General features: G+C 30.2%; 1 protein-coding gene across 1 annotated transcript in view; it reads left to right on the forward strand.

Annotated features, from left to right (window-relative positions):
• Positions 1–15518, forward strand: part of LOC106464848 (protein argonaute-2-like) — a 105545-nt gene that overhangs the window by 19247 nt on the left and 70780 nt on the right. The window contains exon 6 of the mRNA XM_022392645.1: positions 8440–8573. Within this exon, the coding sequence (XP_022248353.1) occupies positions 8440–8573 (134 nt within the window). The remainder of the gene's footprint in view (positions 1–8439; positions 8574–15518) is intronic.

A 15518-nucleotide genomic window follows, 5' to 3' on the forward strand; every position in this document is an offset into this window, starting at 1 on the left:
TCATGATCACCTATTGCACTTACTCCAGTAAATATCTTTCTGGCTGATGGGGATCCAAACACTTCTCTGGATCTCCCTTATTTGGATTCCCTTCTTCTTCAAATGGGGCACAGGAGATTTTTGCCACTTACCAATTCCTAGCTGCTTGGATGGTGGAGCAGGGAGAATCCTCACCAATTGGGCTTAGCACAATATTGTGAGAAGTAGAGCTGTGGTGACACTGTCAGTGTAGTACAGATCACCCATCACATAGATAATGTGCCTTCTTCCTGGAGCCACAGTCTGTCCAGTAAAGTCAAGGTTAAAAACACACTATATGATTTGATCTTGTCCTAACCACACAACACATATTGGCTTACCGACCACTTGTGTAGATTCTGCCTATTCCTTTTGCCTTTTCCTGACTTTCATCTCAAGGGAAAAGTATACCCTGGTCAAGATGAGATGTGGCCTCTCATGGATGTGCCCCCATGGAGCCTCTACCATCAGGTGTCACATTCCATGGGCTTTTCCATCAGACACTTTCTGAAGAGAGCTCACTTAGGTGTAATTTTAGCACTGGCACCTCCATGATTCTAGCATATATCTGTGCGGAAATGTTATCACCTTGAAAGTTAACACTTTACTAATCTGAAAATGTATTTCTAATAGATACCTCCCACCATCCGCCCCACTTCCAGTGCACCTTTGTTTTTCCTGCTTCATCTGTGAATAAAGTTATCACTAGTGCAAGTGCATAGAGGAAGCTACTGTGCACGAAGGTTGTGTCACCCTCCTATCAGTGGTGGGCCATTGTCACAGGATTATGGCATCATGTTGAAACACATGAACTTAGGTGAGAGTTAGTTCAAACTTAGTGGCATGCAAGTCTCATAGGTAGACACACAAAGGAAATTTCTGTGTGAAGAGGAGAGTACATCATTTTTTGTTCTTGCATAGGTAAATATTCTGAAATAAAGCATAAGTGAATGAAAAGAAGTTTGCATTGACTGGCTTGAGACTCAAACATTTTATCAAACTTTGTTTTTTTATTTACACACTCATGTCAATCAAAGAGTTTTGGAAGAGTAGTTGGAAGGCAGCTAGAAGTACCATTGTATGTGCATGAGACCTAACACAATAACCAAGATTCACGAAGCAATATATCAAAGGACAGAAATTTTGATTAATGTAAATTTTTTTTTTTTTAGTGTGAAAAAATTCACAAAAGTAAGTTTATAGATTCATTTTACTATGGCAGAATTATGCTTTTGCAGACTTTTGTTTCATTTGATAATGACTATAGAAATCAGTTCATGCATCAGTGGCTTAAACCTTAATACAACACTTCTTGAATTTTATTATTCCATATATCATTCTTTGTTGTTGTTGTTTTTTGTGAAAGGGGGGATTTCTTGTGGAATTTTTTCAGTTAATCAGATTTTTAAGGTTTTATGCATTCGTCTAATTAAATTTAAATATTTCCACTTAAGCTTTAAGTAATCATCAGTGATTTATAGAATTACAACACTCATATAATTTCCAGAAGGGGCTGGATAATATTTCTTTGGTATGCAGACATAACATGCATTTTCTATCTTCTTAATTTAATGTAGACATTTTTGAAATTGTCATTTATTCTGTATCTAGGCAGTTATCGCTTAACATATAGTCTAGAAAATCTTTAACTTGACATCATTTCAGCTGCCTTTGTTTGTTTATTATTCTCTACAGGTAATGCCTGTTGGGAGTTATTGCTGTAGCTCTGCACATTTTCTATGAATGAATATGACAGCATTGTTTTTCAGTGGTAGGTCAAATAACATCTTGAGAATGACCACTCATCACATAGGTAGTGCTGGTTGTTATGGGTAAATCCACTTTTCCCATTAATTAAGAAATGTTAGATTTAACCCTATCGCAATGGATTTTCCTATGGTCAGCGGTCAAAGGACATGTCATCATGTTTGTAGACTTACATTCAAAATTTTATTGAACCACTATTTTATGAATGTATGTCAATAAGTTTGGTATCAAATTATACATTATAATTGAAATGTTAGTATTATTCTATAGTTAATTTCTTAATTTAGATGTAAATATTAAAACAAAATTCCTAAATTTCAATTTTTGTGTGTCACTTGGTATGTTGAATGTAGTTTTGGTTTAGATTAGATATTTGTGATGTCCAAGTACAAAATCTATAGTTTCTTACAAATTAAAAAGTTAAATTATCAATATTGATAAGCTAGAATATAAAATAAGAACCTCCTATCTTTTCTATTTATATGACTACATTTAGTGAGTCAAACACAGTGGCCTCGCCCACCTATTCTATTTTTTTGGAAATACTTGTTCATGTACACCCACTTTGCTCTATTATGTGTTTATAACCAATCAAAAGCTCAGAATTTCCCCCACATGACTTTCTCAGCCTATTCAAGGTGTTTATTTCCCAAGATTAATCTTTTTCTTCCTAATCTCGGAAGGAAGGGTTAAGAGAAAATGGTATTTGAAAAAATATTTTTTTGACCGAAATAAAGTTTAGTTAATAAGCCTGATAAATTACAGTAGAATTCTGTGATATTGGTAGATATAATTTTTTGTTAATTCAAAATGCATATATAAAACCTAATAAAGTTAATTTGTTTTACATCTTCCATGTGCGAAATTTGATAAGCCCCTTAGCATGCAAGGTACAGCAAGCAAGCAAGTACAAACTTCTTTACAATCATAAGTAATATAGGACATTGTTTTCTATATTTCATTATTTACTGGAAATGGGAAACTCTTTCTTTTTAAGCTACATTCCAAGCAGTAAGGCATTAATAAGCTCAAAAAATCATTTTTTAAGACCCAAATGCAGCTTAGTTACAAGCTTCATAAATTATAGTGGAATTTTGTGATATATTTATACAGTAATTTATTATTTTTTATTTCAAAATGCATATATAAAACCTAAAAAATTATTTTGTTTTACATCTTCCACGTGTGAAATTTGATAAGGCTTAGCAACTTATGGCAAGCAGGAAACGAGTACAAAGTTTGCAACTAGAAGAGATAATTGTTTTTATACTTCTTTTTTTACTGTTCTATATTTTAAAGAATATAACTGAGATTTTAAAACTTGTTTGTAAATAGTAATAACATATATATACATATGTAATGTATTATGACCAAAATGTGACTTTAGTTTACAAAATACTGGTCCACTAGAACAAAGCCACTACAGATCACTTTGTAAATTTTAATTTTATGCTATTGGATATAGTAACATGAGATGCGCGTGTGCCATGATTACAACTGAAAGGTCAATCAAATATAGATAATAAATATAAATAGATGTATAATGTTACAAAATGTAAGCTATTTAGAATAAACAGTTGTAGTTTCATGTTACAATTTGTAGCCATTCTTGAATGAAAGAAGCATAGCTTAACTCTTACTTCCAAATTTTTTATGTTGTTACAAGGATAGTCAAATCGACCAAACCCATACAAAGAATGGATAGAGAAACTAACAGATAAAATATAGTTTTTTTCTCAAAAAACCTTTATTATTTATCTGGATTTTATTAGGAGGTTATAGAGATTTTGGAAATTAAATTTTACAATTTTGTGATGCATTAAAGTATTTTGAATCTAGAATTGAAATTACTTTGCATGTGGGATTGTTAACATTTGAAAAGAAAATATGTATGAGCAAATCTTCAACTAAAAAAATATTAAACTTAATTAAAAAATCTGATATTTTGTGCACAAAAGCCTTGTTGCGTCTAATGATAATCTGCCAAATTTTGTGAAGATACACATATTGTATTAAAAGTTATAGTTTGCAAATTATAATAAGCACAAAATGGTTAAAAGCTGGGAATATGCCCATATGAAAGGGTTAAACAGTTTTCCACCGGATCTGAAATGAGTTGATTGATGGGAAGACATCTTAAGGAAAGGAAGCAAGTTGATCAGTTCACGAGTCCAGTAAAAGATGACTGTCCCTTGTACAACATAGGTACACACATTATGTTTTTGTCCTTGTTAATATATAAAGATTGTTCTAATTTTTGAATTTCACATCATATCCAGTCTGTTTATTACTTAGATTAAACTCAGTTAGTTTAGTTAAATTCAGTATTACTTTATGATTGAACCTGCATATCCTCACATTATAAAGCATACACACCTAATACTCTTTGCAGAAAACAGTTTAACCTGAGAATATCATTGTTCTACAAAGGAAGTTACTGTAATTGATGTTATCCAACTGTCCATAAACTTTATTGCACTCAATCATATCCCAACTCCTTCATATCTTACAATTTTTGTGGTGATGGGGCTGTCAGTGTGTGTGTATGTATGTCAAAATATTAATGCATTAACACTGAACTTTTACCTCACTGGCTGAAGTTCTGCTCTATTCTGATATAACCATATAGTTTTTTAAAAAACAATTAATGAACTGGTTATTTTTCTTGTAGACTCCATATAGTGTTCACTATTGTTAAGTTATTGAATTCATATAGATTATAGTACACTTTCCCAGCTTTCCTGGTAATGCAGTTTTTATTTTCAGATACCTATTTATTAGTAACAATGTTTTTGTTTTGAAGAATAACTGATAGTGATTTACAAATGCATGTGTAAGCTTTCATTAGTAAAGGTTTATTATGATATGAAGCAGCTAATATATCACTGTAATTGTCTTAAATGAAATAGGCTTCAAGAAAACTGATCTTATAGATAACTGTTTAGCTGACTTACTTGACTTTTAGCCTTTGTCTGTTAATAAGTAGACTCTCTTATATATGGAAACTGCATTCATTGCTGATCCTAGGTAGGATTTTGAAATAATTTAACTGGACAGCTATGTCACATTTACCTCAGTTCACTTAGTCTGATGGATATTTTAATGTTTGCTTATTTGTTTATGTAGGTCTGTAACCATTTCACAATAGAACTGATATTGTCAAGTTTATGAAAAGAACATAAATATTTTTATACTACATTTGTTGTTTCAAACAATGATGTTTTGTTGTTATATCTACAAAATATTGTAAATTACATCCTTGTTACATGTTTAAATCAAATACATTAGTGTATATCTAGGTAAACACTATATGCAAGTTTCTCTCAATTTGTTTTCTTTCTTTCTCTCTGTTTTTTTTTACATGCACAGGGTGTTCACCATTATAAGGCAGCACTATAGATATGGATAGTTTTGAAAGTTCATGTTTCTTAGTAGGTTCTTTTTGTGTTTAGATAGCCATTTGTAATATTAATCACACCAGTCGAGAGCTATTTTTCCCCAAAATAATACTTTCATATTAGCAAACTCTTGGTGCAGAAATTCATAGATGCTTGAGATTTTATAAACACTGTGTACCAGAATCTTAATTATATATTTTTTTATATTACTGGTATGAAACCTGGAAAAAAGTCAAATATAGACCTTTAAATGTTTTGTTTTATGGAAGACTTTATTCTTAAATTTACCATTGTTGTTTTGAACTAAGGTGTTTAAAAATGCTAGCTGGTAATTTAGCTGATGTGTAATTCCCAAACCAATTTTGTTGTGTTTACTTTTAAGATATTCTTAAAGCTTAAAATTTGTTCTGATTCTTTAAATTTGATATATTTCTGGTTCTTTAAATTTGGTAAAGTATCATCTAAGTACTTTCAATAAGACAGAGTTTTAAAAAACACTAAACTTTCTTCTTTAACCATTATTTTTACAAAAGTAAAGAAAATGCTAGTTGGAGAGGAGCTATACCTCCTATTTCATTATACAAATTTTAGCAAATGTAAAAATGGGACTCATTGATACCAAATTCATATGTTTTAAAAGCTACTATGTGTCATTTCACTCCCATTATAAACTAGTTCAGCACTTAGCTGCAGGCTTTCTTCAAAAAGGGCATTATTGTATAAAAACACTACATCAAACAAGCATAGTGAACCATGACCATTGCTGTCATACTTTTAAGTTTGTAATTTCACTTCATAGTTTAAAAACTGCCTTTTGAAGTATTTGTGTGTTTAAAAAAATTAAAAGCTCTAATAAAAAGTTATTATTTATGGGCTCCAGTATTCAATTATATATCTTACAGGACATTCTTCTACATGTGTCATAGAAACTCTCTAACAAACTCCATGATGATTTTTTATCTAAAAATTCTGTTTTTGTGATAAAAATTATCCTTTTTTGATTCCAGCAGGTGGTTTTATAACTTATTTTCTACAATTTTAAAAGGACTCTGAGTTTTACAAGTTTTGATACATTTCTTAAGATATATCATCTTTATCTGAGTAACCTGATTTATCCAAATAATATTAATGTTTCTTTTATCAAGCTTTATTGTAACAATATTTTCATCTTTAATAAGATTTTTCAATGTCTGTATTTCTTCTCTACTTTAATTATTGTTTCCTGAGTTATAGTTATTAAATCAAATCAAAGCTATTCCATATACATTAGCTATAATATTATCAAAAGATTTACTGCTTACTTAATACTGTGTATAGATGGATTGATTCTTTAACTTCTATGTAAAGTGCTCAAAATTTAAAAAAAATCATTGTGTTAACTTTAAAAAATCCTTATTCATAAAGGTGTCAGAATTTTTAAATGTTTTAGTTGAATATACATGTACAAGAGAAAGTACACTAAGTCATCCCTTGGGACCAATTGTATCATGTAATTGTACTTGTTATCTGAAATTAATATCAACAATTACTACTTTTTAATGAAAAAATTTAATTTTTAGTTTTATTGATATTAATAAACTTCCTCAAGATTTTTATCTCCTTGTCTTGGCACTCTTAGAATTTTGTTTGTATGTTATAGGCATATTTATTGCATTTTATAAATAAAAAAATTAAGTATAATTTTTAATGAAGTTACTTAATATCAAGAAGAATGATTAAGACTGTATTTATCTCTGGTACCATTGCTGTGTCATCTATTTATTTTATTAAGAAAAAAGTGGCTTCACAATTTTGCCTTAGTGTAAACCTGGTTTTTGACTTTCATGTAGATTATAATTTTGCTGCCTATAAAGCCAAGTACATATAGCACAATTTTGCTATTCCATTTGTCATCATCACTTTATGACAAATTTAAGTATTGGGTAATTATTTTGGAAAGTGAGTTGAATTGAGCTGACTGATATTATCCTAGTTTTGAGGGTAATAGAATTATTATTATTATTTTCATAACATCTTGTTTCATGTAATAATAGTTCATGGTGTTTTTTAAATGAAAAAGTTTTTGATAGGCCACCCTCAAACTATAAGATGCAATAAAAGATATAATGATTAATTTTCAATTTGTGTATCTTGGTGAAAGTATTGATTTGGAGAATCTGTAAGTAGGTTCATGGGTTTTAATATACTTGTGTTCACAAATGGAGATAAAAAGCTAGCCTTTTAACAGTCAGGTATAACTTTATTAAAATGTTCTGATGAAATCATATAAAATGTTCTGGTCATTTACAGTTTTTGCATAAGAAAGTAAAAAAAAAAAGAGAAGTGAAATACTGTTTTAATAAACAATTATTCATGACCTCTGAATTTAGTGACTATCTCTCTAGAAACATTTGCCGAAACTCTGGATATTCTAACTTATCTTGTGTTTTTATTGTATACATTACCTAAGGGCACTTGAAGTTTCCTGTGTAGCTCTGGAAGGATTGATATTTGTTTCATGTTTCTAGACTTGTATTCAAAGAAACATGTAATATTCTTTTGTTTTAGTTTAAGCTGTATTTGGCAATTAAGTTTGAAACTTTTTTGTACAATTACACTCATTTTCAGCATTTATTCCCTTAATTTGTGTTCTTCTAGCTACTAACAGTCATGTTATCAGTCATGAAAAGAAACTTATTTGACAACAGTGAAATTTTACTTCATGCTATTATTTTGGTCTTACCTTTTACTGTTTTTTTTTATTATTAATAAGTTCCCGCTTCTGTACAAAAACTTTTTAAAAGTCACATTCGTAGAGAAGGAGATTTGATTACTTTATTGACTTTTTGTGTTTGTTCATTACATAATTGAAATTTTTGAAACAAAACATATATATTGATATTTATTATCACTAATTAGAAATGATATAATTTTTTCATTCATCAGCATGCTAGTTTTTTCTGTTTCTCTCAAGGCTTATTACCTTTTGTTTTTTGGAAAGTGAGTTGAATTGAGCTGACTGATATTATCCTAGTTTTGGAGGTAATAGAATTATTTTTATTATTTTCATAACATCTTGTTTCATGTAATAATAGTTCATGTTGTTTTTTAAATGAAAAAGTTTCTAATAGGCCACCCTCGTACTATAAGATGCAATAAACGATATAATGATTAATTTTCAATTTGTGTATCTTGGTGAAAGTATTGATTTGGAAAGTCTGTAAGTAGGTTCATGATATAGTGTCCAGTGAGTCATTATCTTTTTATCTTCTTTAAGACCAAGCAACAAGCAGTTCCTAACCAGGGTGTCTGGGACATGCGGGGGAAGCAGTTTCATACTGGAATGGAGATAAGGGTTTGGGCCATTGCTTGCTTTGCTCCACAGCGGTCCTGCAAAGAGGATGCATTAAGGTAAGGCTTATTGTATATGTCACTCACATTTATAAGCTTCTAAAAGTTTTGCAATTAAACCATTAACATCTTTTGTTCTTGATTCTTTAAGACACTTCATTCTTGAATACTCAAGTTATTTTTTTGTGTAAATAACTGATAATCATGAAAATATGAAAAGCTAATTAAAATGGATTATGTGTTAAGAATTATTTGAATAAGAAAGATTATCAAGCCATAACTTCTTTCAACTAGTCTAACTTATGAGATCACTCAACAAGCCTACAGAATTTAAGAAATACTGCTATTTTCATGGGCTATGTTCAAAATTGTGTTTATATACTGGGGGTTGTATGTACCAATATCTTGTCAGTTAATATTGTTCAAACTTCTCTAGCATAAATTTCTTCTTTTATTAATGTAAAACACTGCACAAATTATTCAGTGGATGTTGTAGCATAGTTAAATGGCTAGTTACTAATGTACAGATAAACTTAAAAAAAACAACAAAAAAAACTGTTATTTCACAGGTTAAGATGTATAATTACAATGTAAGAGAACTTGGAAATCTTAAACAAATCGTACCTGAATGATTGAAGTTTGACTTTCTGAAATGAAATATGTATATCTTAATAAGAAGCTTATTCAGCAATTAAGAGTTATGAAAATTATTTTCACTATTGAGAAATTGTGAAGTAATTTTCAGACCTATTATAAGAATTTTAATATTTTAAATCATTGGTACAAACAACAACTGTTTTAACAAATAAGTTCAGGGAGGAAAGAAATATTCAAATAAAGTAATTACAAGTTTGGATAGTGCCAAGTGAAGTTCACCTCAGTGTGACTTATTTTATTTTGTAATTCACAGCCAGTTCAGTTCATGTATTTAACACACAGATAAAGAAAAAGAATTTTGAGGCATTCTCATAAGTATTCACATTTTACACCTTTATGAATAGCTTCTAAATGGGATAAGTCAAACATTTTAATGAAAACTAAAATAAAGTGAAGACAGTTCTATAGTAGTGGTTAACAATACTTGTAAACTATTGAACAAAAATGATTATATTTAGTGTGAAAAAATAATTTTAATTTAACTTATAAAGATAATATGCAAAGGAACTATTTGACAGCACTGTAATTTGTTTTATATTAAGCAACTACTAACATTAATTGCCTGTATAATTGCAACAATAATAAATTTGTTTCTCCATTGTGAATGACATTTATTTATTCAAGTTACATTCGAAGTAGCCAGTAAATTTTGTATAAAATTTTCTGAATAATGTACCATTCTACCATAAATATGAATAACTTAGGGAGAATGGAAATAGATATGTGCCAATTTCGAAGTTTTTATGCCAACAGGTTAAAGTAGCCGGTGAAAAACTAAAACACTCGCATCCCAATATTAATAATCAGTACACATAGTAAGTTTTTAATGTTTCACTGAAATTATTGTATGTTAATGTTTAAGCTATGCTATATATTTCACAACAGATTGCATTATGTATTATCTTGGAAGTAATTTTAATCTTATTTAACATTTTCAAACTTTATTCCATGAGCTGTCCCATTTATACTAGTTTTGTATTTTGTGATAATCTCCATTTTTCATCAACAGCATTGGTTAACTGATTAATGTACATAGTATATTTTTATTATTTTTTATTGAATATCATAATTGTTTTATATCGATTGCATAGTGTTTAGACTTTAGACTAACTTAAATCTGTTTAAGTTGGATAAACCCCATGAGATGATGTTGAGATTATAGCCAAAAATACTGATAACAGTTAGGGCACCCATGTGATGATTCAATGCATTCTTATCATTATAAGTTTTTGTCTTATGATATTAGACCTGGCATGACCAGGTGGTAAGAGCACTTGACTCACAATCTGAGAGTTGCAGGTTCAAATCCCCATCACACCAAACATGTTCGCCCTTTCAGCCGTGAATTATCAGTGGATGGTTATGACTAGCTGCCTTCCCTCTAATCTTTCACTGCTAAATTAGAGACAGCTGGTGCAAAGAGCCCTCATGTAGCTTTGCATGAAATTCAAAACAGACCAAACTTATGATATTACATTCTCTTAGTTAGACTTATGTATTAATATAGCTCCATTATTCACTGATCTATATAGATAGCTTGCTTTGATCAAAAGTTACTTATAATTCAAAAAGGTCTAGAATATAGGTTTTCCCACCCCCATTAAAAGGATCAGTTTGAAAATTCTAGAAGAAAAACAAAAATAATTGATTAATAATTATTTATAAAAGCATGAACATTTCTTTAAACATAAAACTTAAAGTCACTATGTGAATCAATTGATCAATTACTTATCACAAGTGAAGACTTTTCATAATCCCGCACGTGATTTGCAAATGAAAACAATGGAACTTAATGAGGAAGCATTTCACAAAATGTAAGGCATTCCTATAATAAATCCATAAGGTCTACATAGACCTTCAAAGTGTCAAGGAACTGTGACTTGGACCTTAATTGACTTTTGAGGTAGGTATCTTTCTTATGTAGTGATGCATTAGATGTAGCTTAAATATAATGAACAAGTTGTTTTAAGTATTTGTATGGCTTAGTTTGAATATGAAAGCTCCACTGATTATCCTTGTTGAACAGAAACTAGCCCAAAATCAAGTTTTAAGTAATGAGAATTGCCCCATTATACCAGTAAGTGATTTGAAAAACTTATATACGGTGTCTTCATTACATGAGAACTTTGAAACTGATCTTAATTAAATTTTGAATACAGTGTTACATTATTCCTATAAACAAATTGAACTTGAACATTGCCATTTTTCCATTTATATTGTTAAAAACATGGGAGCCATTATTTTATCTATTATTACTGCATCATCTCTTTTGAGTGAATTTGATCCAAGTTTGGAAGATACATCCCTCCCCTTGAGTAGCAAGTATTCTTAACTGTATCTCAATGAGCTTATGTATTTTATGCAACCTCCTAACTACCATGATATTATGAAGGTATGCATACTATAACTCTAAAAGTACTTAATGTATCTTCACAAAATTTGGCAAGCTCTTAGTAAATAATAAATGTATATCATACACAAAAAAATATTTCTTATTAATTATTTTTACAAAATATTTGCCTGTGAAATTACAATATTTTTATTGAGTCAATCTGGGTGAAAGGTGATTTTCATACTAATGTTAAAAATACTTCTCTTTATTTTATAATTTTCGTATTTTATTCCAATAATCTCTAGAACCTCCTAAATCAGTAACAAAAATTGTTTTTTGGTAAAACTTCATATTTTATCTCTAATTGTTTTTACCATAACATTATACTTGATTCTCCAGCCTTTAGACAAGTCATCAAAGTACTGTCAAAAGAAAAGTTTCAGTAGCATTAGTAATACTGCTCTTTCCTTTTCATTATTGACCACGAAGTTCCAAAGTATTTATCTAGAGAGTTTCTACTTCTAACCTTTTCATATCTGTTTCCTGTGTTTATTATACTGCTGGCAACTGAAGCAGAAATCTGCTGACCATAAGACAATTACCATTCATGTCATTATACAGCTTATGGGAAATGTAATGTACATACAAGAAGCAATAATCAGACATTTCCAACACAACTGGAAATATTCCCTTCAGCAGAAATCCACTGACCATAAGACAATCAATTACCAGTCATGTCATTATACAGCTTATGGAAAATGTAATGTACATGCATGAAGCAATAATCAGACATTTCCAACACAACTGGAAGTATTCCCTTCAGCAGAAATCCACTGACCATAAGACAGTCAATTACCATTCATGTCATTATACAGCTTATGAGAAATGTAATATACATGAGTGAAGCAATAATCAGACGTTTCTGGCACAACTGGAAGTATTCCCTTCAGCCTGGAACAAGCACGTTCTGATGTAATTTCTGGTTTTACACAGATTATCATAACTCCCTTGGCTTGCAACATATTGGATAATTTATTGGCTTGTTTGAACTACAGTGCTTCCAATGAGACAAAAATTTATGATATAGCTTTGTATATATAAAGTTATTTGGGTGTGTGTTTATAAATATGCTATTTTTTATCTGACCTTGCTTATACATCAGCCAATAAACATATAGCTTACAGTAATATAAAAGTGGTCTGCTTTGGTTGAGCTAGCATTTCATATTTGTCTTTCAGCCTTGTAAAATCTAGAAATTTCTCTACAACATTTTGGTGCATAAAATCAAAAGTTAGTCACTGACAGAGCAGAGGAGAAACAAGTGTATAACAACTATTATTTGTAAGTAAGTAATCATTATATAATATAATATATATATGAAATTGCTATTCAGTTGTATTAGTATAGTACTGTTTCTGAAGTCTTAAGATGCACAACTCAGAAAATATTGTAACATACATGTTTTTTTCTTCAAAAAAGTTTTATCTAACACAGAAAAAGCAAAAGAAATTATGGAAAGAAGGAATTTCTCACACAGGAAGAGTTGGAGTTTATTGTGAATGTTTCATTCTTATCTGATGAAGAAGGCTTTCTATCAGAGGAATCGCTGAAGTAATTAATGCTTCTCTTTCAATGCATGTGGCAGAATCTGTTTACAAAACTTGATGGTCAAAAAATACTGAACTAGATCTTCTTGAATCTGTCTTATGAACAGATAAAGATGTAGCTGTGGAATGACCCTCATCAGATGAGGATGTTCCTGAATTACCCAGGCCAGATATATCACACAACGTACCACTAATACCAGAACTTTAACATCTACACAGACAAATTGAGAGGAATTCCAGCTAAAGGTCTAACAGATATCTTTGTGATGGAACTGATGGAGTACAATAGACTAGAACACTTGGTTTCAATAGACAACTTTTACACTTCCCCTTGTTTATTTGACAAATTACTGGCTGTTGGAACCTATGCTTTTGGGACATGCAGGAAAAGCAGACTGTATTTCCCACAGAGGGAAAGCATGAGTTTTTAAATGTGAAACAATGACAGCTGTAAAATGGACTGACAAACGAGACATTGATGCACTTTCAACTTTACACTAATACTGTGACAAGAAGAGAGAGGGATCACGAGATTACAAAACCTCAGTTAAGTGAAGACTACATGAAGCATATGGGAGAGGTGGACCTGAATGATGAACACTTAAGGTACTATTTGACTGTATGAAAAACAATAAAATAATATAAGAAACTGTTTTATAGACCTTTGGACTTTACAATTGTGAATTCATATATATTTTACAAGATACAGACCAACCAGCCAAAATTATCCCCAAAGGCCTTCAGAATGGACCTGATCACTACTTTAGTTGGACCTTTACTTCAAAGCAGACCATGTTCTTCTGGTATACCACCCTTAAGAACTCTGCAAGAGTCTTCACCTCTGAGACTCTCTCTTGCAAAACACTTCCCAACAGTTGTTGAGAAAAGTCAAATGAAAAGATGCAGACTTTTCCTCTCAGAAACTAAACATTTAAGCTTTTATGTAGTATGTAAACAGCTGAAAAGATTGTAGCTGATTTCTTTGAATGTTCAAGCCACATAAAACATGTCCAAATATCAGTCATTTCTCTCAATATGGGCTCAGTCAATTTGACCGACTACGTGACCTCTTTGTACTCATTGAAAGTCTGTATAGATTTGATACTACTAACTTTTAATATAGTGTGTATATCTTCATGAGCTACTTCAAACTGCTTGCATGTGTACCTCAAGAAATAAAGAACTTAACTATGTCTTCTTTTCTTTTTGCTGTTGACTATCAATGACACTTAACCCTACTTTTTTTATACTAATGGTAGTAAATGCACAAAATAATTTTTATTTAATTAAATAATGCACCAAAGCACATAGAATAATAACATGTAAAAAGCAGGCAATTTACATATCCTGAAAGAGAGAATGTGACAGGTAGGTACGCCGAAAGGGGTCTGATTTTCTATTTGATGATTCTGTAACCAAACAGAATTGAAAGCAATAAAAATTATGGTTTGTCTGAGCAATGATGATTTTATAGTGAGTAATTTATGTTGAATTTTGAACTTATTGTAGGGGTGATTAATAAAATAGAGAAGAGGGGATACCTAGAGAATATATCACATTTCTGACACACAGGGAAATTCAGGATTTTTTTAAAATATTGCCTTATGAAGTTAAGAATTTAAAACTTATATATTATTAAAATATGGATTATTAGCTATGATTTTATGCTATAGTAATTGGTATAACATAAACAAAGAGTAGTTTAATAAAATTTTGAATGTAAGCCACTAAAACATCATGACATGCGCAGTAAATGATGCCTGAGCAGATAGTGTTATAAGAGTTTCACATTTTATTTGCTGCATAAAAGTGTCTGCTCTTTTTCTTTCCCACTTTCATATTTTTCCCTTCCCTAAACTGAACTATCTTTGCCAGTAACGTCACCTCTTTATTATTTGTTTAAAATTTATTTTATCACAGTATTTTCTGAAACTTCTACACAACTTTTGTTCTATAAAATTTTGTGGGACATTTTTTTTTCTAATTTATACAAAGTGTTTTATGATTTGCTGAAATATTGTTGTATCACTTTTCATTGATTCATATAATATTGTATGTACAGTAATGATGCTCCTTTTCATGATTTGTAAAGATTAGTTTATAATTTTATGTATGCCATAAGTAAGACTTTGCAGTTTTCTAAAATGTTTTTAGGAAAATATTTATATAAATCTTGGTTCAATGATACAGTTTTATATGAGAAATTTTGTTTCCTTAAAGGTCTTCCTGATTTTCTTTTTTATCATGTGTCAACATTTGCATGTATTTTTGTGTATCAGATATTGTATAACTTTTCATTGGTTCATACAGTTTTGTAAGAACACAGCGTGGTCACAAGTAAATAGACACCACCCTTTCAGAAAAATGAAAATTTTCAGTCATATTCACATGAATTATATATTTATAATT

The sequence above is a fragment of the Limulus polyphemus genome, unplaced genomic scaffold (genome assembly GCF_000517525.1).
Source record: "Limulus polyphemus unplaced genomic scaffold, Limulus_polyphemus-2.1.2 Scaffold1759, whole genome shotgun sequence".
Classification (NCBI taxonomy): domain Eukaryota; kingdom Metazoa; phylum Arthropoda; class Merostomata; order Xiphosura; family Limulidae; genus Limulus; species Limulus polyphemus.